The 27,966-nt window shown below is 42.7% G+C and overlaps 2 protein-coding genes across 2 annotated transcripts; one reads left to right on the forward strand and one right to left on the reverse strand.

The window, feature by feature from the left end:
- The first annotated feature begins 1,155 nt into the window (after positions 1–1,155).
- On the forward strand, positions 1,156–9,953 carry kbtbd2 (kelch repeat and BTB (POZ) domain containing 2). The gene is made up of 4 exons (XM_079291704.1): positions 1,156–1,290; positions 3,975–4,542; positions 6,260–6,425; positions 6,530–9,953. The coding sequence occupies exons 2-4, from the start codon at positions 4,370–4,372 to the stop codon at positions 8,087–8,089; spliced, it is 1,899 nt and encodes a 632-aa protein (XP_079147830.1). The 5' UTR covers positions 1,156–1,290; positions 3,975–4,369; the 3' UTR covers positions 8,090–9,953.
- Positions 9,954–12,053: 2,100 nt separating this feature from the next.
- On the reverse strand, positions 12,054–27,962 carry avl9 (AVL9 homolog (S. cerevisiase)). Its single transcript, XM_079291738.1, has 16 exons — positions 27,852–27,962; positions 26,225–26,345; positions 23,614–23,699; positions 23,397–23,468; positions 22,875–22,964; positions 22,720–22,786; positions 21,802–21,842; positions 21,677–21,715; positions 21,519–21,588; positions 20,732–21,222; positions 20,396–20,530; positions 20,091–20,310; positions 19,792–19,909; positions 19,159–19,212; positions 15,146–15,234; positions 12,054–14,795 (listed from the first exon to the last, which is right to left on the reverse strand). Exons 1-16 carry the CDS (start codon positions 27,933–27,935, stop codon positions 14,668–14,670), a joined length of 1,905 nt encoding a protein of 634 aa, XP_079147864.1. The 5' UTR covers positions 27,936–27,962; the 3' UTR covers positions 12,054–14,667.
- Positions 27,963–27,966: the final 4 nt, after the last annotated feature.

The raw sequence follows: 27,966 nt of genomic DNA on the forward strand, positions 1-27,966 counted from the left end.
TGCTTGCTCAACCTGTCGGGAATAAAAAAATACTGCAGCGGGATGAAAACAACCGAATCAACATCCCCCGGTTCGTAAAATGAAAGGCGAGTTTTACAGTCAACGTATTTGCGTCGATAAACAAACAGAAGTAGAGACGCTTTCTCTCTCTCAGCTCCACATTCTGCTCACAGAAGCCGAAGCGTCTCTGCTAATCAGTCATATAGGAAACACCTGCTGAAGCGGACAAATTAGCTTTGAGTTGCAATAAAGGTTCCTGCAACTCCCTCAATATAAAAAAGGGACTAAAGTCTAGAATCGATAGGAAGAAGAACAATTAATCATATTTATTTCAAAGATGTTGACTGCATACTTTTAGTGCACCATAAAATCTTTAAAAAACGTACTTTAATAATATTATGCATCAAGTCACCAAATAACACACAACTGAATGGCACTTTTTTATATGTTTAATATAGGGACATACTTTGGCAGCCATTTATATCACGAATACCCCAAACAAAACTCAAATTCTTTGTGTTTAAACCTTTTTTTCTTACAAACTAAATCAATGAAAAATACAAATGTGCAGACACTGGGCCGGGATTGTTCAGAAATATAAATTTTAGTCTCCAGAGACAGCAGAAAAGAGTGTAAATATAAAGAGTGCAAATAAAAAAATCTAAAATAACAATAACTATCATGTGCAAATCCAAATTCTATACAATATACGCAATGCCAAAAAAAACAGGTTGGCAGTATGGATCATAAATATAAACAGTGAGGATCTTGCTGGGTTTCAAAAAAATAAGTATCTTATATGGAGAACTGAGTAAGAAGTAGAGATACATCCAGGTGTGCATGATTAATATAGTATGGTGCAGAGGATTTATTTATGTGTATATATACATATATACAGTATATATTTTATATGTGTTGTATAGGTATATATAATATATATATATGTAATATATATATGTATATAATGACCCCATAAATGTGCCTAAATGTATCAATTTAAATATTGAATTTAAAGCACCGTCCTCTCTCTCGTCCAGTTGTGCCTCCATCTCTCCACCAGAGGTCGCTGTTGCCCTCTTAACCCGGGGCAGACCGCTTAGTGCGAGCGCATGCGCAGTATCCTTATATGGCCTCTGGTCTTTCAGGCGCTTATGATGCGGCTGAAAGGTTGTCCTCTGCTCGGCGCTTCCTTCAACACAACTAACTGTTTAAATGTCTACATTCTGAACTCGAGGAGCTCACTTGGCACTTTCTGCTGACGAGGAGTCAGTCAGTTCGCCTACAGTTACAGTAAGGAAGCGTGGATTTTGATTGTTTTGCAGTTTGTTTACCCGTTTAGCGCTTAGCTTGCTAGCTAGCATTGTGTCTGCTAGCAAGCATGACTGCTCTCTGAATATGTTTTTGTTTTTTGTACCTATCGTGTGACCTTTTTCTGGAAGTATTTCACAGTTGCAGGTGATGATGTTAGACACATGCCTTTCTAACAGTCAGCGAGCGTGCGTCTACGTAAAACCTGTGTAGCTAAAAGGAAGCTAACGATGCTAGCTTATGCCGCGAGTGGCAATCAAGCAACTGTCGCTAACGTTACTTGAGCTAGCATCGAAGCTAGCTCGGGGGAAAAAAATGTGTATCTGGTCAGTTGATTGGATTAACGTGTATTTATTACAAATGAAGTGGCATATATGATTACGTCGTGTCTGGTAAGCTAACAGGCTACTTGTTTTTAGATTAACAGACCGGGGTTGTTTTGGTTAACGTGCTAACGTAGCTAGCATCAGCTAGCTAGTCCAGAGAAATGTCAACGACAAAACAGGCTTCACGTATTACCTTTTAATCAAGACCAGTTGACGTTAGTTAAAGAGATGTTAAGGGTAATTAAGTGGTTAAGTGACTGTCGTTAGCTCGCTAGTATAGCTAGCAGGCTATTTATAAGCTAGTGCTTTCGAAGTTGATTTATGTAAAGGGCCTTAAGCGAAGTATAGATAGACACATGGTAGGTTGGTAGATGGATAGATGGGTTGGTTGGTAGGTGGATGGGTAGGTAGATGGATGGATGGGTAGGTAAGATGGATGGATAGGTAGGTGGATGGATAGTTGGGTTGGTAGATGGATGGGTAGGTTGGCAGATGGATGGATAGGTAGGTTCTTAGATGGTTGGTAGATGGATGGATAGTTGGGTTGGTTGGTAGATGGATGGATGGAACCATTGTTAAAATGTACATTTACATAAGTACAAATTCTAAGTACTTTACTTGAGTATTTCCATGTTCTGGTACTTACTACTTCTACTTCATTACTGTTACAATTTAGAGGGTGGATACTTGTAGTATTGTACTTTTATTTGACAGCTTTGGTAGCTTTTCAGATCCTTCCTGTGTCTCCAGATGTGTCTATTTATTTTTTTTCTTTATTTTAGATGTTGAATGTTTGGGATAAACTAAAGGATGAAGTGTTTCTTTATGGGTGGGGAGAATCTCCCGACTTCTTCAGATAAATATGATATTTTAAAAGCCTCTTGGATCAGCTGGATAAATGCATAGTCACAATGATAACTTTTTTCTTTTAAGATATATGTGGTCTCACGGGGCAACAACGCTACAAACATGATGATCTTATAGAATATGATGCATTGATGGCGATTAAACTAGCGTTAAAATGCAACATACACATTAATGCAGCAGTAATATTAATCCAGAAACATGCATAATAGTGACGAGGAACATTTTACTTCACAATCAATACTTTGACTTGAGTATTTCCACAGTGTTGTATTCGTACTTTTACTAAAGAAAGGGATCTAAATACTTCTTCCACCTCTGGAGACTAGACGGCCTAATAACAGACAAACATCTCAGTATATAACGTGACGCCCAGCGTATGTCGACGTTCTCATTCATCGTTGGCTAAAGTTAGCTTGCTGGTATGCTGAAACGCTTGCTAGCTGCTCCCGCTAACGTCACAGCGATGGAAGATATTCTGAATCTCACGTCGACAGCTGACGCAGAGCGTGTTAACAGCAGGACTGTTGATGCAAAGAGATGTCAGCAGATCGGAGGTCGTCTCGGGTGGTCGCCGACATCAGCATCCAACAGATCTGAGTCAGTGTGGAGATGGTTGTGAAATGAATTTGACACAATGGTCAGATTATTTCCATTTACTCCACAGTGCGGTGTTGAATAAGACTGTAGTGGTGTTGTTGGTGTGGCTTACAGCCGGGCAGCTTGAAGGCATTGATGGTAAAAGTGGTTTAATGGCTCTGTGTCATGTTAACCTGCCAAAAGGCCGGCGTAATTTAGGATGTGAGCAGCGGAGCTCAAGACTTAACAGCCAAACGCATGATGTGTTTTTGTCTACTTACTCTTTCCCTTTTTAATATCTCCCTAGCTTTTACTGCAGGCCTCTCTTCTAAAGACATTATAAATCATCAAGTGTTTTCTCTTTATCAGAGCCTGCATTGCAAGAAAAAGCATGATTGGGTTCTTTAATTTTATATAACATAGCAACTGCTTGACTATTAATGCAGTACATATCGCTGTGTAAAGAACCACCTCAAGCACAGTGTTGTGACATGATGGCATTCAAAAAGATCCCCGTTTCCCAAAAGCATCTTAATGCTAAGAAGACTAAAGCTCGTATACTTCCAATGGGATCAAGACCACGACCGCCTCATCTTTAGTGAAGGATCAGGTTCTGCACCTTAAACACGGAAGCCAGAGTATGACTAAAGTAGCTCATTACTTGCTACCCATGTGAATCAGTTTATTTCAGACGCTGTTATAGGATGTAAGGTGAATTGAGGAGTAACTGCAGACCGTGTAAAATAGTCATTGCATTTGAACAGGGGTTTCAGGCGGTTTGCTGCTCTGACTTGCCCCCAAAAACCAAAGTAAACCAGAGGAACGACGAGTTATTTTATTCTGTACTGATAGTTTCCATGGTTTTGAGACTAAACTTTTCTCTTTTTGTTTTTCCAGACGAGCGCTGATGTAGCGGCGCTGATGTAGCAGCGCTGCGACGGTCGTGGTTCTCTACCTCAGTGCCTCACTGCATGACCTCAGACATCGGATCCACGAGGGGAAGCAGCTCCTTCCTCACCCAGGACCCTCTCCTCGGGACTCTGTGAACATCTCATCATTCAGCTCCTCTCCAGCAGAAGAAGAAGCAGCCGAAATCTTTTCCACAAAGGAGTGTGAACACCTCCACTTGGATCGGTGGAGGTGTTGAAGAGCTTTCCCCCACCTCTCCCCTTCCTGTTTGTCCTCTTATATCTTTAAGAATACTTTTTGTTTTCTTCTCGTCGTTGGCGTGAGTCCGGTTCCACCGGCCGGGTGACTTTTCAAAACTGGGGCACAATTCATGGGATGCAACCATGTCGGATCTCAGTGAGCGCAGGCCGGTCAACACGGACTACGCCGTCTCCCTGCTGGAGCAGCTCAAGTTCTTTTACGAACAGAAGTTACTGACTGACGTCGTGCTGCTGGTGGAGGACACGGAGTTCCCGTGTCACAAGATGGTCCTCGCCACGTGTAGCTCCTATTTCAGGTGAGCGCCACCACGGGTGTGGAGTAACTCGATGTATGTCGGGGGGGGGGGGGGGGGTTCTCTAGTTTGTCTCCTTCAGTTTCAATGAATAATGCACCACACCGCGTTGTGTTTTGTGTCTAAAGACTGTAATCATCCCCCCTCCGTCTCGTTGAGATGGAGATGGCGCGGTTGTTATGTCTAAGTGCTCACCTCCTACAGTTGCAGTGAATAATGCACCACGTCGCAGAGCAAGTGTTGTCCACGGGGAACACGGGGTTCCCTGGAAAGCTCTGCACCAGTTATTATTTCGTCTCTGATGTTTTTCCGGAGGAGCAAATCAAGAAATCTCGAACCTGTCGGTGTACCTCCGTATCCCTCGTTTGTACGCACAGCAGTGTGTGTGTGTGTGTGTGCGCACTGCGGTGGATGTGACGGAGCAGCAGCAGAAACCTCGGCTCTGGGAAGAGTCCATCTGTACTTTACAGGAGGCTCATGCTGCATTTCAACATGCTGTCTCACTCTCCTGTCTCACCCCTCACTGCACTCTCACACATGCATTCCAAGAAAAGGTCCCGACAACTCGATGCCCCTCTCTCTCGCACCCGCCTTCTCCGCGGTCTTCCCCACTGTTTCCGTCACACTCATTATCTGGTGCGAACATGCAAAGAATCCCCCCCCCCCCCTCCTCCCTGCAGGGTTCATAGGTGTCGCAGTACTTCCTCTAAGCTGCTACTCCTTTTTTCTTTCTCTCTCGCTTGAGGGGGAAGGAGGGGGCGGGGATGCTGGGGAGAGCTTGTGTTTGGAGGGTAAAGTCTGGTCACCTAGGTCTTCGTAGATGGAGATAAAGGGGAAGAAGAAGAGGGTGGGGGGTGCAGGGGTATGAAGGTCGGGTTATAGTAAAAGAAAATGTCCGTCACAAGTTCTCTGAGCCATGGATTCATTGAACACTGAAGCACCTTTAGAAGCACAGTCTGTATATTTGAATCCATTTAGAGGTAAATTAATCTGTAAAGGTTAATTGTTCAAAACCTCTTCTTCTCTTGGAGCTGTTCGCTGTTCCCAGCAGCTATTGTGAAGAAGGATGACCGTCACATTCTGTGCATCGCTGCAGTTCAGAACATTCTGGCACCAAAGACATCGCTCCATAATAAATGCAAATTACCGGTTAAAGCCGGGAACGGCTCTACGGATCTAAAAGTCAGTTGTAACATCTGCTTTAAATAACAAAGTATTCGTTCGTGCTCTTTAAGACCAAGAATACTTCTGTTTTAATGGACAAAAAATATTAAAACTTAATGTCAAAGAATTTAAATGAATAGTTTCTAAAGGAAGATACAAAATCTATACATTCATGCAGAATTTATGACTTTTTTGAAACTTAACGTTGCAGTAATTGACAGAAAATCCCAAAAATTTAATGCCACAATTTCACTGTCTACCAGCTTCTCCAACAAACCAAATGACTGATGTTACTGAATATCTTCAGGTTTTGGGTTCAGATGTCTCAAATCGTTTTAAAGGAAGTTAATCAGCACATTCATCATGAACGTGATGAAGTTTCAGTAGCTTTTAGAATAGAAGAGAATAGAAATGTACTTTATTCATGCGTCAACGCTGCATTCACTTCCCTGGTCCTGTTTTTACAGCCGTCATTAGAGGTTCTGTTTGTTTAAGAGGAGAAACTGGAAGCCGTCGTGTTGTTGTTTACTGACCGTCCCCCGTCTCACTCCTGCAGGGCGATGTTCATGAGCGGCCTCAGCGAGAGCAAGCAGACCCACGTACACCTGAGGAACGTGGACCCGGCCACGCTGCAGATCATCATCACCTACGCCTACACGGGCAACCTGGCCATCAGCGACAGCACCGTGGAGCCGCTGTACGAGACCGCCTGCTTCCTGCAGGTCAGAGACGAGTCGAACTAGAAGTTTCTACATACTGGTGGTGTTTCTCCTTCGGCAGATGTGTTCCTTGATGTAAAGAGAAATGTTTTCTGTCCGTTGTCCAGGTGGAGGACGTCCTGCTGCAGTGCAGAGACTACCTGGTGAAGAAGATAAACGCCGAGAACTGCGTCCGCATGCTGAGCATCGGCGACCTGTTCAGCTGCAGCGAGCTCAAGCAGTGCGCCAAGCGCATGGTGGAGCACAAGTTCCCCATGGTGTACCGGCAGGAGGCCTTCCTCCAGCTGTCCCACGAGCTGCTGGTAGACGTCCTGTGCAGCGACAACCTCAACGTGGAGAAGGAGGAGACGGTGCGCGAGGCGGCCATGCTGTGGCTGGAATACAACATGGAGGCGCGCTCGCAGCACCTGTCCTCCGTGCTCAGTCAGATCCGCATCGACGCGCTGTCCGAGGTGACGCAGCGCGCCTGGTTCCAGGGTCTGCCGCCCAATGACAAGTCGGTGGTGGTGCAGGGCCTCTACAAGTCCATGCCCAAGTTCTTCAAGCCTCGGCTGGGCATGACCAAGGAGGAGATGCTCATCTTCATGGAGGCCATGTCGGAGACGCAGGGCGACGGGTACGTGATGTCCGGGTCCCTGCCCACTGTGGTGGTGTGCTACAGCCCGCAGGCGGAGAAAGTGTACAAGCTCAACAACCCCCCGGGAGACCTGCAGAAGGTGGGCACCCTCGTCACGCCGGACAACGACGTGTTCATCGCCGGCGGACAGATCCCCCTCAAGAACTCCATCACCAACCACGGCAAGAGCGTGAAGCTACAGGCGGTCTTCCGCTCGGTCGACAGCTTCTTCTGGTTCGACGCCCAGCAGAACGCCTGGGTGCCCAAGACCCCCATGCTGTGCGCCCGGATCAAGCCCTCGCTGGTCCACTGCGAGGGCTACATCTACGCCATCGGCGGGGACAACGTGGGCGGGGAGCTGAACAAGCGCACGGTGGAGCGCTACGACTGCGAGAAGGACGAGTGGAGCATGATGAGCCCGCTGCCCTTCGCCTGGAACTGGAGCACCTCGGTGGTGGCGCACGACCGCATCTACGTGATGACCCACGACCTGATGTACTGCTACTTCCCGCGTGCCGACACCTGGGTGGAGATGGCCATGCGCAAGACCAGCCGCTGCTTCGCCTCCGCGGCATCCTTCGGCGACCTCGTCTTCTACATCGGCGGCCTCCACGTGGTCAGCAACTCCGGCGTCCGCCTGCCCACCAGCACCATCGACGGCTCCTCCGTGACCGTGGAGATCTACGACGTCAACAAGAACGAGTGGCGCCAGGCCGCCAACATCCCCGCCAAGCGCTACTCGGACCCGTGCGTGCGCGCGGTGGTGCTGCTCAACTCGCTGTGCATTTTCATGCGCGAGACCCACATGAACGAGCGCGCCAAGTACGCCATCTACCAGTACGACATGGAGCTGGACCGCTGGTACCTGCGGCAGCCCGTATCCGAGCGCGTGCTCTGGGACCTGGGGAAGGACTTCCGCTGTGCGGTGGGGAAGCTGTACCCGTCCTGTCTGGAGGAGTCTCCCTGGAAACCCCCCACCTACCTCTTCTCCCCCGACGGAGCCGAGGAGTTCGAGGTGGACGGGGAGCTGGTGACCCTCCCCCACGTATAGCTCTGAACCCCCCCCCCCCCCCCCCCCTCGCTGACTGAACCAGGAATCTGCCGCTGCGGGACGAACAAGGGAGGAGGGTTTGTGGAGGGATCTTTGGACTTTGAGGAGGCTCGCGTTAGCTTCAGCTGTTGCTGATGAACGATGCAGCCTTTACCCCCCCAAGAAGAAGCCTGGAGCGATAAAAGATGCCCCTTAAAAGTATACTAGTAATCTGAAAAGTTGTTTTTCTTCTTATTTTGTCATCTGTTAGATATTATTACAAGTCTGTCATACTGTTTCTACAATGTGATGATCTGAACGTCAACTGATTTTGTGATGATGATGATGATGCACTTAACTGGTAAACCTTCTTGGAATGACGATGGCAACTGTACCAAAATCCCCCCCCCCCCCCCCCTCCCTCTTTCCCCTCTTCTCTCACCACTGATTCATGGAAATCGTTTAAAATCTGTTGTTTTGAGTTTAAACCTTTTGAAAAGTTCTCGGCTCCTTTGTGGCAGGAAGGCAGCATTTGCAACGACTCGGCATCAAAATATCTCTTTGGGTGTTTTTCATATTGACTTTATATTAACCCTAAAAAGTTGTAATTTGACCTAAAATAAAGTCCCAATATTAAAGTTTATTCAAATTAAAGGTTTTGGGATGTGGTTCGGTTGTTATCGTGTGACAAACTCCATCCGCTAGTTTCCAGTAAGTGGACTTGGTGCTAAGAATTATTGTCAAAACTACTGATTATTCATCAATGATGAATCTTTGAACTTAAATGTTGTCACATGATAGCAATTAAACCGAAGATGTGATTGAAAGAAAAGAAGATTTCTGCCGATTGAACCTCGTGTTGTGATTTGTCTCGTCCAAAATGTTTTGGTACGTTTCTGACCAGAGCTGCTATTAAAGATTAGTAATTGCATTGATGATCACTACTTTTGATTAATTAATCTCTTAATCTATAAAATGTCCCAAAATAATGTAATTCTTTATAAATTCTCACATTTAGGAAGCTGGAGCTTGTTTGATGCTTCTGCTTGAGAAACGGGAAACTATCTCCTCAACCATAACGCGTCAAACACTTCCTGGTTTCAGCTTCTTAAATGTGAGGATTTGATGTTTTTTGAAGTTTTTTTTGGGACGAAACCAGTTTGAACTGACCAAACAATTCACCAATAATGAAAGTTACGGTTTAGTTAACTAAGTGACGACTGTCTGTTGACTAATCCTTTTAGTTTGGTTGCCGTCTGACTATCTTCCTCCACAAATGAGCAGAAACACTTCTTAGTATTTGAGAAGCAGGATTTCGGCAGACGAGAGCAGCGGGGGGGCCGTGGGTCTCTGGAGGGTTGGGTTGGGGGGGGCGGGTTATAAAGAGGTTGACTGCAGGTCCGGTCACCCATCACCTCCTCCCTCCTCACTGCTCTCCTGACTCCACCACAGCGCCCCCTGCAGTCTGTTTGGACGCTGCTCTTCCTCACAGTGATCAGTTTACACTCAATCCATCGTCACATGATCATCAATACTTTTTTATTTTCCTCTGCAACACAACACAACAACTCCACTCAGTTAAGTTTCGGGCTCATGCTTTTTTTTTTTTTCGTTATTTCCAAGCTGCTGAAATATATATATATACAATAAGATATATATTTTTCATATGTTTCAAAAAACATGTCTGTTTAAGTGTGGGGGGGAAATAACCAGGTCTATTTTGTATTAGTGTCTTTTTTATTTTTATTTAATATCAAACATTACTGTAGTGTGATTGTGGGTAGATATCCATTTTCCTATCAGATTTAATTTGAGTGAATATTGAGGATTCTTGCTGCTGATTGGTTGTGAGAGGAGAGGGCGGGCCCACGGCTGTTGCTATGTCCCAGCAACCACTAGCAGTAGTGGAGGAGGGGGGGGGGGGGGGTCTTCCTCCTACCTTTTAAAAACATGAGCACAGGTGCTTCATGACAAACCTTACTAGCATGTTTGGCTGCATCATATTCCTTTGGCACTGTATTTTGAATGAACGTTAATTTATTAAAAAACATACCAAAAACGTTCCTGAAACTGACTCACGGCTTCTTTTGTTTGGACAATAAACAATGAAAAAGAAATGTTCATCTGTTTATTTGTAGGATTTAATAATTAATCATTTAAAACTGGTATATTAAAACTTTAAATTCACAAATCACAAATTCTTGAAGTTGGGGTTTAATGTCGGGTTAGATTTGTTGTGACTTTTTCTTTGAGCAAAGAGTTTAATTCTAAAAATTGAGTTCTACAGCAGATTTGTTGTCCTACATTGAAGATTTAAGAAGCTTCTTTGGTTAAATGAAGAAAAATTTATTTTGTGGAAAATCATGCTTTTATTTCTCCAACTTAAGATGTCGTTAAAAAGTGCAATATTGTTACTGAATATCTGACATAATACTTAAAAATATACCCTGCGTCATCAAAAATATACCAGCGTGCTTATTACAACACTACATGCAGAAAGAAAAATAATAATAATCTGAGTTAAAAGGGTTTTTCAGTTGCACATTGATAAGCTAACAGCAATTACTGTTTAAATTTAGGAATTTAAACAGTAATTAACGGTTGTAGAATTGATGTTTATGACCTGTTATTAGTGGACAAAGTTTGCAATTTAAAAACAAGAAGAATTATGAGTTGACATATAAGTGAGAAATCAGAAGACAAACAATACATTTATGTAAATAATCAATAGCTGGAGTCAAATTTGGCGGAAACTTAACAGCCGTATTCAGTATAATGGTGCCTTCTGAGCGGTTTTTATTTACCAAAACTATTATTTTCAAAACGTAACTTCTATAAATATACGATTGTTTTCCAAAAAAACGAATAGTTTCGTCAACAAAAGAAGCTAAAAGTATTTTTTAAGAGAAACCGAGGACACTTAAAGAGCAGCCTGCAGGTTAGTTCACTCAATAAATCAGTGAAACCATATTATGTAGAAACCATATTTAAAATATTTGGCTTGATTCGTTTTTGTCAGGAAATTGCTATTTCCAAACCAAAGAAGACCAACCAGAAGAGCAGTGAGAAATATGAAGCTAAATATTAATTTTGACGCTTCAGATAAATGATGGTCAAAGAGACCAGCAACACATGAGGAACAGGAGAAATCACAGATAACGGTGAGAAATGTAGTTGTTAGAAGGCATCGCTTTTAAATCATATACAAACGTAATAATTCACCATAATGGTGAAATGAATTAAACTACAGTCTCACAAACCCTCCAGCACCTACAGAGCCTTTCCTGTGTTATTGCATTACAACCTGGAATTTAAATAACTTTTTTAATGGATATTTTTGTAATGGACCACAACAAAATAGTTAAAATTGGGGAAGTGAAATAAAAAAAATGTAACAATGAAAAACAGAAATATTATACATGCATAATTAATTTAAATTAAACATACAATTTACTTCGACAGGGTAAATTAAAGCTATAAAGTCCCTAAATAAGATACTACCAATTACTACCGCATGTTGTGCCGAAATAACTTTCTTCGGTTACGTAAAAATATGAATGCCGTTAAAAAAACGTGTTTTTATTAGCATTGGTTCAAAACGTTGTCTTGTAAAACATTAAAACCTGCATTCACTTTTCAGGAACGGTTTGGTAAAAACGTTCTCTTTAAGGATTTGTTAAATAATTAATCCAATTTAATTAAAATCAGCGTATGAATCAATGAAAACAATCATGTACTTGTGTTACTTTCTGCTGGCTCTCTGAGCTCTCGTGTCCCTGTGATGCTTCCGAATTGTCGAACACGTGGTTACATTTTTGTGCGGCCATGCGGTGCCACCACCACAACAACCCTCTCTACAAACACACACTTTGTTTGGCTGACCTACTTTTTTTAACCCAGACACATTTGTACCCAGAGCGATAAAAGAAAAGTTCCTCTACATCACCATCTCCGAAAAATAAAAGACTGCGGTTTATTTTTTGTTTAAGTTTTTTTTAATACAGCAATATAGTACAGCATCACTTCCTCTCAAATACAATAAAAGCATCCGTCAAGAAAATAGTCTGTGAATTTTAATTCACAATACATTCATATCTGTTAAATACAAAAAAAGCAGCTTTTAATAGCCGATATTTTTTTATTTTTACTGAATCAAGAAATAAATAAAAAATTCCCAAAATGGCCAAAGAAGTTTTAAAAGTATGAACAAAACAAAACAAAATAAACCATTAAAACAGTTTTAAAGACAGAAAGATGACACTCATTACAGCTGTAAAACTGGACTGGACAGAGCATGCTCACGAGATCCACTTTTAATCCAACTGTTGTTGAATATTTGAAGCACGGAGGGAAAATATCCGGTAAGCAGCTCCAAAGATTAGTTATACGAGATAAAGATTCACATAAATAGAATATAATGGCTGCTTTGTGCAAACAAGGGTCCACAGATATAAGGACTTTTTCCAGTGCTGTCATGACAAAACATGGATATCTATGAGTTTATACACAAACAAATAAATAAGTTATCTGACTTTAAATGTACTAAATATAGTTCTCCTAACGTATAGTCTAAAAAGGCCTGGGTGCCTGACGAACACACAGATGGGTGCAGGTTCCCTCATAGTTGAAGGAGGTTTTTCATCACGTTGATCAGGGCAGTAAATCAGGCATTTGGTACACAAGGATTTGCGGAATGACATTGTGGTTTTTGCAGGAACAGCATTCAGATTTTGTAATTATGTTGGTGTAGTTTACCACACACGGAGAGAAACACGTTTAACAGGAAATGTAAGAGTAGTTTTAAATTTTGAGTTTTCTAAATTTAATAATTTGTCAAGACAAATGCCAAACATTCCATGTTGCATGTTTCAGAAAATGTCAGAATATGCATCTTTTATATTTATTTACATCTTTAAAATTAATATCTAAGGGTGTTTCGACTGTTTAAGTCTAAGTGAAAAAAGCATGAATGAATACGTCAATGGATAAAACTGTCGGTCAAATATTTAAAATAAAGCGTGAATAGAAATATAAAGCTTCCTATAAAGCTTCCTATATTTTTCCTTAAAGTAACGATACGTTGGTAAAAAAATGCACCACCAACCACTAAAATGATTTAGCTAACAATGTTAGCTGAAAACAGTTAGCTAAACACATTAAGCACCGGCATTTTAAGCTAGCTACCCAACTAAAGCTAACGTTTGTGATAAAACTAATCTTCCCATTTCAGTTAAAGTGAATCATCCATGATGTTGTAATGCTGCATTCACATGACGAGCTACACAGCAATAGTCTGCTCGTTATAATCATGTTTCTTTTACACCTTCACAAGGATTATTATTAACGTTAGCCAAACAAAGTGCAAATGCTGATGTTGTACGGTCCAGATATTTGGAGGCAAAAGTTTAGAAACTTTGGCAATTGAAGCAATCTCCTGACAATAATATCGACAGCTGGCTAACGTTAGCCCTCCTGAATATTATTAAATATCATTAACAGTTTGATGGTTGGTTAGTTATCGACAACAAAGATGCTCTATTACAATTAAATCGTCGTAGTGTGAACACAGCATAAGTTGTTTTAGCCAGCAAGCTAACGCAAACGAAATTAGCTAGCTAGTAGTTTAAAGACACCGTGCTTATATCTTGATGGATTAAAAAACATGTTGGAAATATGGGCATTCTGTAAATGTGTATGATTTAATGTCTCTTTATGTAAAACAAACTTAAATAAAAAGAATTGAAGTAGGATTAGCTAGCTACGTTTGTTAGCGTTTTCTTACCGGCTAAAATGCTTCGGCTACTGTTGCTCATTTATTTTTAACCAACTGATGATAAAACTTACTGAGGATCTTTGTTTACACTGAATTTAAATAATTTAGCGAACAATATTTTTGACCGATATATTTTTGACCATTTATTTTGCTCGATAGCTGTCCAATCGGAAATAGTGCTGGACTTTTTTTTTAAAACAATTTTCTGACATTTACGAACTAATAATCGTTAAAATAAATGAAAATAATTGTTACGTTTCAACATTTCGTGAGTCAATCTAAGTGTTTTGTTTCTACGCGAGAATTCATGCAGTTACCACATCAACCACAGTGTGATTACGTCACTGAACATGGACTGAATTTAAAATATCTTCAAGGTACCACAGCTCATGCTTTTTCTGTCAAATATTTTTTTGTCTGTGATTTATCCGTCAGCAAAATAGTTGGCTATATAGACAAACTCTAGAAATATGCAGCAAAAGAGTAGAACACCGCAAAACCCTAACGACGGCGTCCTTAGTGTCTCACAGGAAAGAAGCATCCAGGAAATGCAAAACAGGCGGTCAGACATTTTGCAGCCTGCTGACAAATTTCTGGGTTTTTGATCAAAAGCGCCGGGCAGTCTCTGCCTCACAGTGGATATGGACTGTACGGGTATTATAACGCCAGCGCTGCCTTCCTGTCCAGCGTCGCACCGGGAGTCACCAAATTAGTTTCCTCCTTCATAAAAGCATCTCTCAAGTCCACTGAGCCCTCAGGCTTCATGGTAGCAAGAAGGGTCAGAGGACGAGGACAGAGTCTGGTGGGACTGGTGGTGGGTTTGGTTTCAGGGTTGGACCTCTTCGGCGGGCTCTGGAAGCTCATCGGTGGTCACCGCCACCGGCTGGGCCAGTGTGGAGAACCAGGAGGACATGGCCGACTTAGCGCTGGTCAACGCTCCGCCCACGGACTGACCTGAGAGCAGAGGAGGACGCCACCAACAGAACAGGTAAATAAATGTTTGTTTTACTCAGACCTGCATTCTCTCTAGTGTCCACCAGGGGGCGACTCCTCTGGTTGTATAGAAGTCTATAGAAAATGACTCTACTTCTCTCTTGATTCATTACCTCAGTAAACATTGTAAACATGAGTTTATGTCTCAATCTCTAGTTTCAAGTCTTCTTCAATACAGCATGATGTTCATTTAGTACATTATGGTCCATTTAGAGTCAAATAGCTCAAGACACGGATCCCTTTCAGCTTATTTACTGGACGCCATCTTGAATAACGTCTAATTTAGCGGCCTGTTTTCTGAGCTTTCTTACCCACTGCCTTCCCCGTCTGCACCACACTGCGACTGGTGGTCATCATGGCGTTCCCGATCTTCTTCCCTCTCTCGCTGTTCTGCATCGAGCTGCAGTGGACAATGAAGGAGAGGAGGATTCACAAACCAGGTATGCAAACGCAGAAATGCCGTTTCCTAAATGTTGCGGCCCGACCTGTGAAGAGGGGATTACGTAACGGCAGAAGGTCGAGCAGCAGGTGTTGCATCAGATGATTCGAAGCTGACCCCGAGAAGCGGAAACGAGCGACGGGCTACGTTTCACAACAAATGCACGGCTAAATTCGGCTTTATCTTGAACAGCAGTCTGGTGAGAGTGCCCCCCCCCACACCCACTGACATTCAGCAGGACTCTCACAGCAGCCTGGTTAAAAAAGACTGATGTGGATGCGTGTCAGCAGCTGTCACTCTGTGCTTTAACGCCTTCTAACGAGCCAAATGATTTAACCTGGACAATTGAAAGGAGAAAATATAGTAAAGACTGCAGAGATCAGCTTCAACATACTCGACGCCAGACGTGAATAAACGAGTTAATCTGAAAGATTGTAAAAAGGAAACCCGAAACCAAAGTGTGTGACGGATACGGTGTTTTATCAGACTACGTGATGCAGAGCGTGAACAGCTCGCCGCCTCCGTTGACGTCTCGTTGACGTCCCGGCTGTTGCCAACTTCCTTTTTCCATTTATTTTCAAAGTAAGAGAGGCGTAGCGTGTTTTAAAAGCAAATTAGATGTAGAATTGTGTATTTATGCTGAATTAATAGAGTTTGTTAGAAAATGAGACAATCCCTGTGAACATGAGTCAAGCTTTTTGATCAAATCAGTCAATGAAACCACATCATAAAATACATTTCTATGGAATTCATTAAAAATATTAATAATACAAATATAATTGAAAAAATATATACATACATTCAACATGATCAAAGAAACACCAGAATGGGTCTTTAACTTCTACGTAAGATCTCAATATATGTAAATGAAATGTGTTTGAATTAAAGCAGAGGAATCGCGCATCTTGAGTTCAATGTCCTGCACGTGCAGCAACATGGAAACAAATGTTCACAACTCTGTAGCTGTTGAGGTTTTGAGTGGAATAAATGGAAACAAAAGTCTGTTTTCAGATGCCACCAAGCCGCCGAAAAAGCTTCCAAGAAGCCGTAACAGAAAGCAGCATTTCCCCCGAGCCACCGCGTACGCTCGGAGAGGACACGCTGCCTCTCCGTCTCGCTCGCTGACCCAAATAAACAGCTCCTTATGCGGCGCACTGTGGTCCGCTGACAATAAAGAAAGATCCTCTCCCAGCCAGCAGCTCGTCACATGACTCCTGTTTTCTGAGAACATCGCTGCCACCGGCTGCTCTTTGTCCGGCAAGCGATGACGAGGACACACACACACACACACACACACACACACACCAGTGTTTCCATAATACACATGCAACACAGCACATTCACAAGGGGGTCGAGCGTAGGGCCTGTTTTTTTTCAAATATAAATAGAGAGAGTGGATGGACTCAACTTGCAGCTTTTATTTTCTCGTCTGTCCCCCCATCTTCTCTCTGATGGTCTCGTTTACTGATGGGGGTCACATAGAGGATCAGGACTAAACTGAGACTGGTTTCAGGACCGGGTAAAAGTTCCTCGCAGTAACTTTGTGTGCACGAATCCACAGACGTGATGTTAAAACAATACTGTTTAACAAAGTTACTGTTAAAGGGTTTTAAAGGAGTGTTGTGACAGGAAAAATATCTCCTTCAAAGTAAAAGCACCGGTGTTTACCGGCAACATGTTAAATGACTGAATAAATCTTCTAAAAAGAAAAGTTTCCACACGTTTCCAGAGCGGCTGAATCCCCGTCCTGTTTTAGAGCTCTGACACAAAGCCGAGGCAGGAAACGGGAAGTGTTTATTCCTGAGAAGACTCCGATGGCCGAGTGCCAAACTTCCTGCCTGCATCCCTCCTCTCCCTCCACCCCTCATCACCCCCCCTACCCCTCCACCCTTCATAGAGTGGAGAGCCACCCTTCACCTCCTTCCTGGTCCCTGAACACACCACGATTTTTCAAAGAACCTGAAGAATCAGCAACATTAAAACACAATTAAGGCAACTAACAATTATTTTATTGATTAATTGATGGTCTAATAAAAAGGTTATTAAACTCGTTTACAAGTGGCCAATGTGACATCTTCACTTTCTTCTTCTCTTTCAATCTGTCCTTCCTTTCTACCTTCCTTCTATCATTTCCTTCCTTCCTTCCTTGCTTCTGGCCTTCCTTCTTTTCTTACTTTCCTTCCTTCTTTCTTTTGTCCCTTTCCTTCTACGTCTGTGGGCTTCTGTCTGTCCTTCCTTCCTACTTCCTTCCTTCCTGATTACTTTTTCCTTCTTTTCATCCTTTCTTCCATCCCTCTAATCTCCCTTACTCCTTCCTTCCTTATCTCCTTCCTTTCCTTTTCCTTCTTTGCTTCTGTCCATCCTTCCTTCCTTGCTGTCCTTTTTCCTCCCTTCCGTCCTTCTTTGCTTCCTTACTCCTTCCCTACTTTCTTACCTAAGTGTTTGTGTCATATTCCAAACTTAATTATTTATATTTCTTTCTTCTTGTGGCTCACTTCATGGCTTTTTAAATCACATTTTATTACAGAATTGTATCTTTTCTTCCACTTATGATTTAAATGTCGCCTCAGATAAACTAAACTAAAACCCAGTTTAAGGTTTTTCTTCCACCGTTTGTTTGTTTACTGAAGATTTACGGCAAAGTTCACGGCGGCCAATGTCACCGAACACCCCGACGGTAAAGTGAGAGCACACAGCTGAGTTAGGGATGAAGACACTCAGCTGAGTGTGTGTGTGTGTGTGGGTGTGTGTGTGTGTGTGTGTGTGTGTGTGGGGGGGGGGGGGGGGGGGGGCATTTATCCGATGCGTAACACTAGAAGCGGTGCTCCAGCTGTGGTCGGAGTCAACTTTCATGCAAACTTCCTGGAACGAAACCAGAGCTGAAGCTGAAGAAAGTCTCCAGCTCTGTTCTTGCGAATGAAACTCGCTCATAATTAATGAGTTCAGCTGATACGAGGCTGTCACCACCAACCGCTGAAAACAAGAATAGCTTTGTCTCCGTTAGCTTAGAGCGATACGTTTATATCTACGCCATGCTGCACCGCCGTAATTCTACGGTAACCCAGAACGGACAAACCAAACACTGGCTCTAGATTTGCGGAGTTCTCTTACTTGCTTGACACACGGGAGAAGTTTCAGTTGGTTGCAATCTGCACTCTCACCACTAGATGGCGCCAAATCCTACGCACTGTCCCTTTAAATTAATCTTTAATTAAATTTCTTCTTTACTGCTTAACTGTTTTTGCTTCCTATAAAAATATTGTTACAAATATATTCTTTAGGTTTTTCCCACTATGTTCCTCCAGTCTTATTTTGGAGTAATGCTTAGAATTAACAGGAAGTAGGGAGAACAAAAACACCTTTTTGCTCTTAAACAACTTAATCCTTGCTCTTAAATCAATACTTTGTGCGCATGAATCAACAGAACATGAAGTCAGACAACACTGTTGACATTTTAACAGCTGTTTTAAGGTTGCAAAAGAGTGTAGAATGTCTCCTTCAAAGTAAAAGCACAGGAGAAATGTTCTTAAAAGACTAAATATAAAAGGGAAAACGTGGTTGCATTCAGAGGTTTTACAGTTCCGGTAGATATTTTCACAACACTGAAAGAAAGCGAAAGCCACATTGTTTTACTGCTCAACCTGTGAAATGTCTTTAAAGGCCTCCTGTCTCCACATGAGGGCAGCAACATGCATCCTTTGGTGAGCTCCATAAAAATAATGTGACCCGACGAGGTTTGACAGCTCTGCTGCTGCTGACTCTGCATTTCACTGTGTTTGTTTACGTCTGACATGCTGTTGTTTCTGATCTTCTGTGTCTCTAAAGTTGTCATGATTGTACAAAGCAGGAGATGAAAGAGAGAGAGGAATGAAAGAGAGTACTCACTGTGAGAGTCGTAGTTTCACGTCAGCAACACTGTACTGGCCCTGGAACGGGTGTCTACAGAAAGAGAATTTAATTGTATTCATTTATCTAAAAACATGATTATTTTAACAGATAATCAATAAACCCGTGAGATTATTCTCAGTAACAAATGTCACAATATCGGCGATGAAGATAGTTTTTGCAGCTATGCGTTTGATTTAAACACCAATACTTTACCCATTGTTCAGCGTGTTCCTACAGTTATTACAGGAATACTTTGTATATTTAATATAAATGTACAAAGATTGAATATACTTAATTCCCCGGTATTACTATTAGTAGTTTTCCTTTTCTCTGTTTTGGGATTTTTCGTTCACGGTGAAGACATGAGAGAAAACGTTTTCTTCAATAATTCAAAGTGAAAAAGGTGAATAACTGACACACAAATAGTCATTTTGTGGCGATAGTTCATGACATTTTATCTTAATTAACCTGTAAAAGGTGGTTGAATGTATTATTGTTGTAGCACGATGCTAATGTTGGCTTAAAAGAATAAATGGGGTTCTCCACAGCGGGTTCTAGAAATACCTTTTTTAAGGTCCCGGCCTGAAAGACGTCATTAAGAGTTCCATTCAAGGTTTTTTGTCCACCTACCCCGGCGTGATGGCGGCCATGGCGGGGTGCTTGTTGCTGAACCAAACCCGGTAGTTGTGGGAGATCTTCCAGGCCGTCACGAAGGGAACGCCGTAATCGGCCAGCAGCCTCTCGTTGTCTGAAATCAACGGAGATGTTCGAGGTCAGTGAAACTAGATTTACTGTCATTTCCTCTAAAGAGTCGGCCGTCATTGTTAGAAAAAGTCCCTGAAGACGAGTCACAAGTATTTATATAGAATCAACTCATCGTGACTTCAATGAAGAAGTGAATGACTGAGGGACTCAGGGAGTCTTCCCACCTTGCTGTAGCGCAGAGGACAGTAATGAGTGGAGGTAAAGGGTGAACTGCGCTCTGATCCACTCGTCTCCGCCCTCCCAGCCCGTCCCGTCCAGGAACACGTCGTCTCGGTTCTCCGTCACGTGTTTCAACAGGTAGTCGGCGAAGCGCAGGTCGGCCGTCGTCAGGCTCAGGATCTTCCGGAGCTCCGGGTCCTGGATGTGGACTCCGCCTTCCTCCACCTGTGAAAAAACACAAACCATACTGTATTCACCGTCAGGAATATCCAACTTTCACCACTAAAAAAAGAAAATAAAGATGTTTCACCTCGACGATGGCATCGCTGAGGTGCCTCTGCTGGCGGAACAGGATGTTGGTCGCACCGGCGACGAAGCCGCGCACCGTCACATCCGACAGGAGGTGATGCTGCTGCAGAGCCATGTAGGGCAGACACAGGTAACCCTGGCAAGGAAAGGGAAAAGGTCACTACGTGTACAACTGTGTACACACACACACACACACACACACACACACACACACACACACCTGTCGAAGATGTTTTAGGGGACGAAAATGAGAGAGTTCACAGGGGGGAAAGTACGAGGAAAATAAAGTTTGGACAACATCTAAATCACAAACAGAACCCTCTATCCTGAGTGTTACCTTGGTGAAGATGGGGAGCGGCAGGCCGTACCGGTCCTCCTCCAGACCGGACACCAGACCCTGGACCGCCCCTCCCTGGCCGCCGGCGGGCTGCGGCTGCACCGTGATGGGCGTCCCCGGCTCGGAGTCGAAGACGTCCGGCAGCAGCAGATCCGTCTCTTTCCCCTCGGCGGCCTCTTTGGGACTCTCCTCCAACACGCTGGGGTCCAGAGTCTCCCAGTCGCTCTCCGAGGACTCCGGAGAGCTGCGTGACGGAGGCTTGAGGAGGTGGTTGTCCCCCTCCGTGCTGTTCCCGGAGGACAGAGACTCCACGGCGGGTCCGGCGGCGGCGGCGGTCCCCTCCAGCTCCAGCTCGGTGTTGGCGATGTCGGTGACGGACACGGAGACGAACTCCTCGGCTCCGGAGACGCTCTCCACCAGAGTCAGGTCCTCCGTCAAGCTGCTCTTAGGCCGGTAGTGGGACGAGTCCACCAGGCCGTGCTCGATCATACCTGCACGGATTAAAACGTTTAAAAGGTTTTACTCTTCAGATATTTCCTGATTTATCAGTGAGACCGGAGACGTTTTCAGAAGAAATGAGACATTGTTTAAACTCGCCTGAATTAAATCAGATTTATTAAAACCTGGTGACCTTATAATGACATTTTTGTGTCAATCAATACCCTGTTTTTTAAGACTTTCCCCCCATTTTTTTTTACAGTTGTTTTATCTGTACAGATGCATGAGAAACAGCTGTACATCCTAACAAAGGGCCTTGTTTAAAGTGCAAGAGGAGAGAGTTTCTGACCTGGAAACAGTGATAGAACCGTCATCAGAGCTCCCACTAGTCTGTTGACAGGAGACGCAAAGAAGAGGACCTGCAAACAACAACAACAACACAAATCTAACTTATCGTGTCGTTTTGTTTCAAAAGTTCTGAATCGCTGGAAACCATGTTAATCGTACCTTCTTCTCCAGCAGAATAAGCTTGAAGAGGATGAGGACCTACGAAGGTAAAACACCAAAGAGTTATTTCATAACAACTATTACGCAACCAGCAGACACTTTCATGCTCGTCTGTACTTCTCTACCTTGTGTCGAAAGTGCAGAATTAAATCTCTTGGTGATAACCCTGAGGGGAGAAAGCAAACAGAGCATCAACAAATGAGGAAACACAACAATCACGTGACTCAAAACCACAAATATGGTCCGTTCATAGAACATCTGTTTCTCTGGAACAACAGATTATGAATCTTCTTACACCTACAGTGAGTATTTATGTGATAAAGGAAGATCTTTTTTAATATCTATGAAATATTTATACATATTTGCAACACTTTGTCTTTTTCCAAATACTATTTTGAGTTAAAATGCGTGAAAGTGAAATAAAAAACACAAACTAGTGTCAAAGTACATTATTATTAACCTATATGTACCGAAGAATGTCACGAATATTGTACTGCAGTATTTATTTGGAATTTTTAAATTGTATTTGACTATTTGCACTTATTATTTATTCCTATCAGGGTTTCTTTTATTTATTGTATTTTTTTCCACTTTATTTAATTACATTTTTGTGTCCCACTTACAATTTTTGTCACATTCTATTCATTTATTAAGTATATGCAATAGATTCAGATTTATTGTTATTAAAGGACTATTTAAAATGTAAATTATGTACATAATTCTACAATATATAACGCAATATATGCAGAAAATAAAAGTAAATGAGAAAAAAACAAGAAATATGTTCAAATATGTCACACAAAACATAAAAAAGTGAATAAAAATAATCCTGCAAAGTGGATCCTTTGAGTGTGTTAAACATAAATAAGAATGTTTAAATGTCCAGGTTTCAAGCAGCATTAATTGAAGAGCATTTCACAGTCGCGTTATCGTGCAGTTTAATCATTATTGCACATTAAAGTAATCACAAACAAAACAAAAGACTGCTTTATTATCCACTACTGGTATATAAAAGGATATATATTTGTGCTTGTCGGACCCACCTAGATACACCTGCGACCCCTCCAGAGACGAGCCCCTCAGAGAGCCGTTCATGTGGTCGTACAGCTCCTGCAGGGCGGGACGAGCAAACAGGAAGTCACGAAGAGGCGACGACAGGAAACAACAAATGGTTTCCGTCAAGATTATATCTTCTCACCTTTAAAATCGAGATCTGTGAGAAGTCTTTCTCCTCGAAGTAGGCGTGTGTGATGAGCTGTAGTTTAGCTTGAAGCAGGCCGAAGAGAGGCTGCGAGTCAACAAACAAAACGTGTGCGAGAGAGTCATTAAATGTTGCATCACATTCAAACAGGACTCCCGTTTGTCCCCACATCTTTAGGAAGGAAACCAGCTCATAATTCATCTCTGATATCTATTTCATGCTGCTGTGAAAACATCCCCTTTAAACAACAGACTTATTCAAGTTCCCCACCAAAACGCTTCGGGCCCCGGAGAGTGTCTTCACTCAGAGGACCGCGGTTACAGTGTAACCTAAGGGAGCCAACACCTTCCCAAACGTATTTTAACGAAATAAAGTTACGAAACAAAACGAGTTCTTTACCGAAGTCACAGTCAGAATCTCTAACGGCTCATCCCGTCTCACAGCATTCAACGTTTAAATCTGTGGGGAGACGCATGAAAGAGAACTTCTCTTGTTCTGTGGCGAAGACGAAAGACTCACCGCTCTGCTGAGGACGCACACGCTCTTCTGGACCGTCTCCCTCGTGACGTCGGCCTGTCGCACCTTCAGGGCCTGAAGACGGATTAAAAGCAATTATATATATATATATATATATATATATATATATATATATATATATATATATATATATATATATATATATATAGTATACATACACACATGTGCTAAGACTCTGTAGAAAACAATGATGTCTGACCTTCGCTTCTATTTGGCGATAACAGGAAACTCCGTAGACACACTTCATGTCTTCATCAAGAGGCGGAAGGTGAAAGTACACGGTGTCTGCAACACAAAACCAGATGACTCGCATTGATAAACGACGCGACGCGATCATTCGTACGGAGATACGTCGCGTGTGAGCTCCGCTCAGAGGATCTGTAGCGCCTCACTGCTCCGCAGCACATTTACAGAGCAGGTATGTCGTTAAGTTCTTCAATTATCTATTTTGTGATTGTTTGTTTTACTTTTCTTTTCTAATTTTATAGCTACTTATTTGCTTGTTCTCACTTTCTCTTTTTGTTTTTATTGTCTTTTAAATCTCATGTTAATGGTTTCTTTTGGTTCTTTTGGTGTCTGATATATTTTTATGTCTCCGTGAATCACTTTGAATTGTTTTGCGTTCCCTTTCTGCTGGTGCCGCCTCGATTCTCCTTCGTGCATTCCAATATCACATACCAACATCCACCACAGAAGGATTTATCATGTCCCAATACCAGAAACTCCTGGACGTCCTCGTGCACCCGGTTTACACTTTGCAGAATGCAGGCCAGCATGCTTCTCTGGCTTTTCTTACCCACAATCCTTTGTGCAGCGGAAGATACGTCAGTGTCACAGTACTTACTTGTAAGAGCTGCTGCAGCACAGACTCAAAGTAAAAAGAATCGTGTGTGTGTTGTCGTTATTAAGACAGAGATCTGTGTTCATACGTGGGCGTGTGTGAGGTTTAACGTACGCTGCGTCTCAGGAGAACAGGAGAATTGTTCTCATGTAGAGAAAAGAAACTGCAAATGTGAAACCTAAATAAATCCAAGTAAGGAACAATATCGATTTTTACTGCTCGATAACACAAACTCTAACATCGCATCACAGATCGCCTGAAGCTCCCTTTGACGGCAAAAACACTGTGGGAGAAGTGAAGTAACAGGCTCAGCGATCGGCCTTCATTCCACGTGAGGATGAAGGATGAAGAGCGTTTTGTGACGTGTTTAGAGTCTGGAGCCTCAAAAGGTCAGAGTGTGGACGTCAGAGATTAACCAGAGGTCCACGCTGAGCAGCGCCAGGCCACCAAAACACAACCCGCTTCAGGGTTCTTTCTCAGGCAACTTGTTGTCATACTTTGCAGCTATAAGAAGCTCCTCCATTTCCTTTTTGAGCATTGCATTGTGGGACAATAGTGCACATTTAACAGCACACTCAAAAAATCTGTATTTTCATTGCTTTCTATGGTGAACAACCAAAATATAAAACCTGTTTTGAATTTGTTGGAAGTATAGAAATAAAAAAATAAAGTAAAAAAAAAAAAGAGCAGAAAAGATACAAAACCATGAAAGATGATTCTTATCGAACAGCTGCAACGAGCAAGAATGACGAATTATGTTGTCATTTATTTCATAAAGTGTGTGTGTGTGTGTGTGTGTGTGTGTGTGTGTGTGTGTGTGTGTGTGTGTGTGTGTGTGTGTGTGTGTGTGTGTGTGTGTGTGCTCATGTGATGACTCTGCTGATCGTCACTGTATTTCCTCTGTAACCGACACCCTGTTGTGTCGGTGCGACTGCCGTCTCTTTATGAGCCGCAGTGCAGAGGCAGCCGCTCACGTCGCTGCCGCTTTATGTTTTTATATCAGCTAACAGCTGCAGCAGCAGAAACAAAGCACACAGCAGATGAGGAAACGCACGGCACGGCCCGAGACGATTAAGAAATGATCTGCGAGACAGAACGCTAGTTTGAGGCGATATCTCTCCTTCGTCCAGGCTGGTGGATGCATCTCCTGCTCTGGGAGCGCTTTGCTTATTCTTGCAACGTGAGCGCCGAACATAAAGCAGAGAGCAGTGTTTGATCACGTGTTGGTTTAGTTCCTCCCGTTTGCGTTGGCCGGACCGCATGAGGGGCAGCGGTGAACCACAGGACTGTCACATGACGGCAGAGTGCTGCTCTCTCTTTACAGCCTGGATACCGAGTCTCTGCTGCTGCTTTCACCAAACAAACACATTGAAGTCTCTATTTCACCCGTTTATTGTCCGCTGCTGAAACTAGGTTCTAGGTTCTAGACTCAGGGTGGCATAAAGAGTTTCTCTCTGTCTAAAGGTCCCTCACAAAGACAGACGATCCAGGAAGTCCAGTTTAAATCACAGATTAACGCATTAAAGAGGTTCATCAGAAGCCTAAAACACGGCACAACAACTCTGGGAAGTCTCTTTCATCGGGACAATAGTGAGGTGAACGGTGGAAACATGGAGTTCAGGATTCATCAAAGACAGTAAATAATAGCTATTTGTAGTAACGACGCAAATACAGCTGCAACTAACTGTTACTTTCATTATTCCAGTGGGCCGTAGAAGGCAGAAAGTTGTATAAATTATTCAGTTTTCTTTCTCGTTTCAAGTCTAGATGCAGAAACAACGTCATCGATCCAAAAGCTTTTGACGTTTATGAATAAATATAAACATTAAAAGTATATAAAACAAAGGATATAGAATAAACTCACTCATACGTTGGTTTTCTGCCTCTTCCTGCACTCTGATATTATTTATCTCCGTTATGTTTTGTGTATTTTTATTATATTTTATCTATAAACATCTGTGTGACGTACCTTCCTGGTAGTTGTGCGCTCCGTCAGGAAGCGACAGGAAGGGGAGGTACCGCCACTCCTCCGGCAGCAGGTTGCTGTCGTGACCCTCGTCGGGCATCAGCGGCGGGTACGAGAACTCAACCTGCAGGACAGACAGTCAGATGTTCACATCTGCATGAGCTCTTCTTTATCATACTTCTGTTTTAAAGAAATCAGGATTTTATACTGGAAACAGTTTCATTTAGCGGTATTTAACAGCATTCTTCTCATAGTTACAAACTACTTACACACAGTATCTTCATCCAGAGAGTACAAGTAATACAACGCTTGCAATTCCTAATTAACTTATCAATTAACTGTCTTATTGTTCTCTCTGTGGACTTGATTTTCAAAATAAAAAGGTAAATATAGTACTTTTTACTGTACTACATCTCAGAGGTAAACAGTATTTCCACAGTGTAGTATTAGTACGTTTACTGCAGTAAATGATGTGAATACATCTCACACAGCAGACGGTGAACAGAAGGAGGCTGAAAGAGACGGAGCCTACGGATTAAAGAGCCAAGAACTCAATCTGATACCCGGCAGGAGATCGCTGACCCGATCAGATGACCTCCTCCTCCCCCGAACAAAGAGCTTCGTAGGGTCTCATTCTAAGATAAAAACAAAGTCTTCTTTCATCTTCTGCCTTCATGCAGCAGCTGCTTCTGAGCTGCCAGCTCGGCCCGTTAATGTGATGAAGAGGAGGAGGCGATTATGAGAAGAGGCTTCAGGAAGTGGATTAAAAGTAAAAACAGGTTTCAGATGTGAGCTTTTGTTTGTGGTTTTTGTAAAAAAGGGAACCAAGCTGACTTTGATGGTTAAAACTTGTTTTCCTGCTCGGGTAAGCTGTGTTATAACTGCAATTTTAGATAAATAAACAATGTTGCATGATCATAAAAACGCTTTATCCCCATTTGATCGCTCTGTTGAGTCTGAAAAATGTCAGAAAACTGTTTCATTCAGTTAATTATGATACAAAACTGAGACAAACAGCAAATATTTACTTTGGAGAAGCTGCAGCGTGGGAATATTAAGCATTTATTATCTTGAAAAACATCTAAAATTAGTAATTAAGTATCAAAATAGTTGACGATTAGTTTTGGACTATTTGAGACGATTGATATTTTACTGGCAAAACTATGTTAAGGAAAATATTATTGTCGTTTCTTTTGCAAGAGATGACAAATAAGTAAATACTTTAAACACCACAGAGGAGTGTCTCAAAGTATTTGTTGTTTAATTAAACATCCTCACGTTGTTCATATCCGGGTACTAAATCAGCCAAAATATGACTAACAGAGAGGGAAGATAGACATTGTAAGACACACAGAGAGCCGCTTGCAGTTGAAAAACACTGAAGTGGAAAGATGCCCAAACTGGCAGCAGAGCACATGTTACATAACCCCACAGAGCCCACAGCGAACAGCTGATGTTGATGCTAACGTGAATAATCACCCTTGCACTGACACACAGAGAAAAGAAGAAGAACATACTCACAACAAGTCAATCCGTGCGGAAAGAAAGGCGAAAATGTGCCTTTATTATGAGTCAACTAGGCTAGCAGCTAGCTGCGTTAGCGTAGAAAGAAGCAGGTGTTCGTGTTTACCTGACAGCCTTTTTTGTGGTGAAATCCAACCACCACAATGTGCAGCACCGGTCCCTTCGGCTCGTCTCTGCCGTGAGACTCCATCCCTTCCTCCACACCCCCACCTCCGGATGTA

The sequence above is a fragment of the Melanostigma gelatinosum genome (genome assembly GCF_949748355.1).
Source record: "Melanostigma gelatinosum genome assembly, chromosome: 20".
Classification (NCBI taxonomy): Eukaryota; Metazoa; Chordata; class Actinopteri; order Perciformes; family Zoarcidae; genus Melanostigma; species Melanostigma gelatinosum.

Coding starts and splice junctions, on each gene's coding strand:
- kbtbd2 (XM_079291704.1), top strand. CDS start 4,370: ATGTCGGATCTCAGTGAGCGCAGGCCGGTCAACACGGACTACGCCGTC. Junction 4,543..6,259: donor ACGTGTAGCTCCTATTTCAG/GTGAGCGCCACC, acceptor TCACTCCTGCAG/GGCGATGTTCATGAGCGGCC. Junction 6,426..6,529: donor AGACCGCCTGCTTCCTGCAG/GTCAGAGACGAG, acceptor TCCGTTGTCCAG/GTGGAGGACGTCCTGCTGCA.
- avl9 (XM_079291738.1), bottom strand. CDS start 27,935: ATGGAGTCTCACGGCAGAGACGAGCCGAAGGGACCGGTGCTGCACATT. Junction 22,965..23,396: donor TGTGCGTCCTCAGCAGAGCG/GTGAGTCTTTCG, acceptor GTTGACTCGCAG/CCTCTCTTCGGCCTGCTTCA. Junction 20,531..20,731: donor CGCTCCCCATCTTCACCAAG/GTAACACTCAGG, acceptor TTTCCTTGCCAG/GGTTACCTGTGTCTGCCCTA.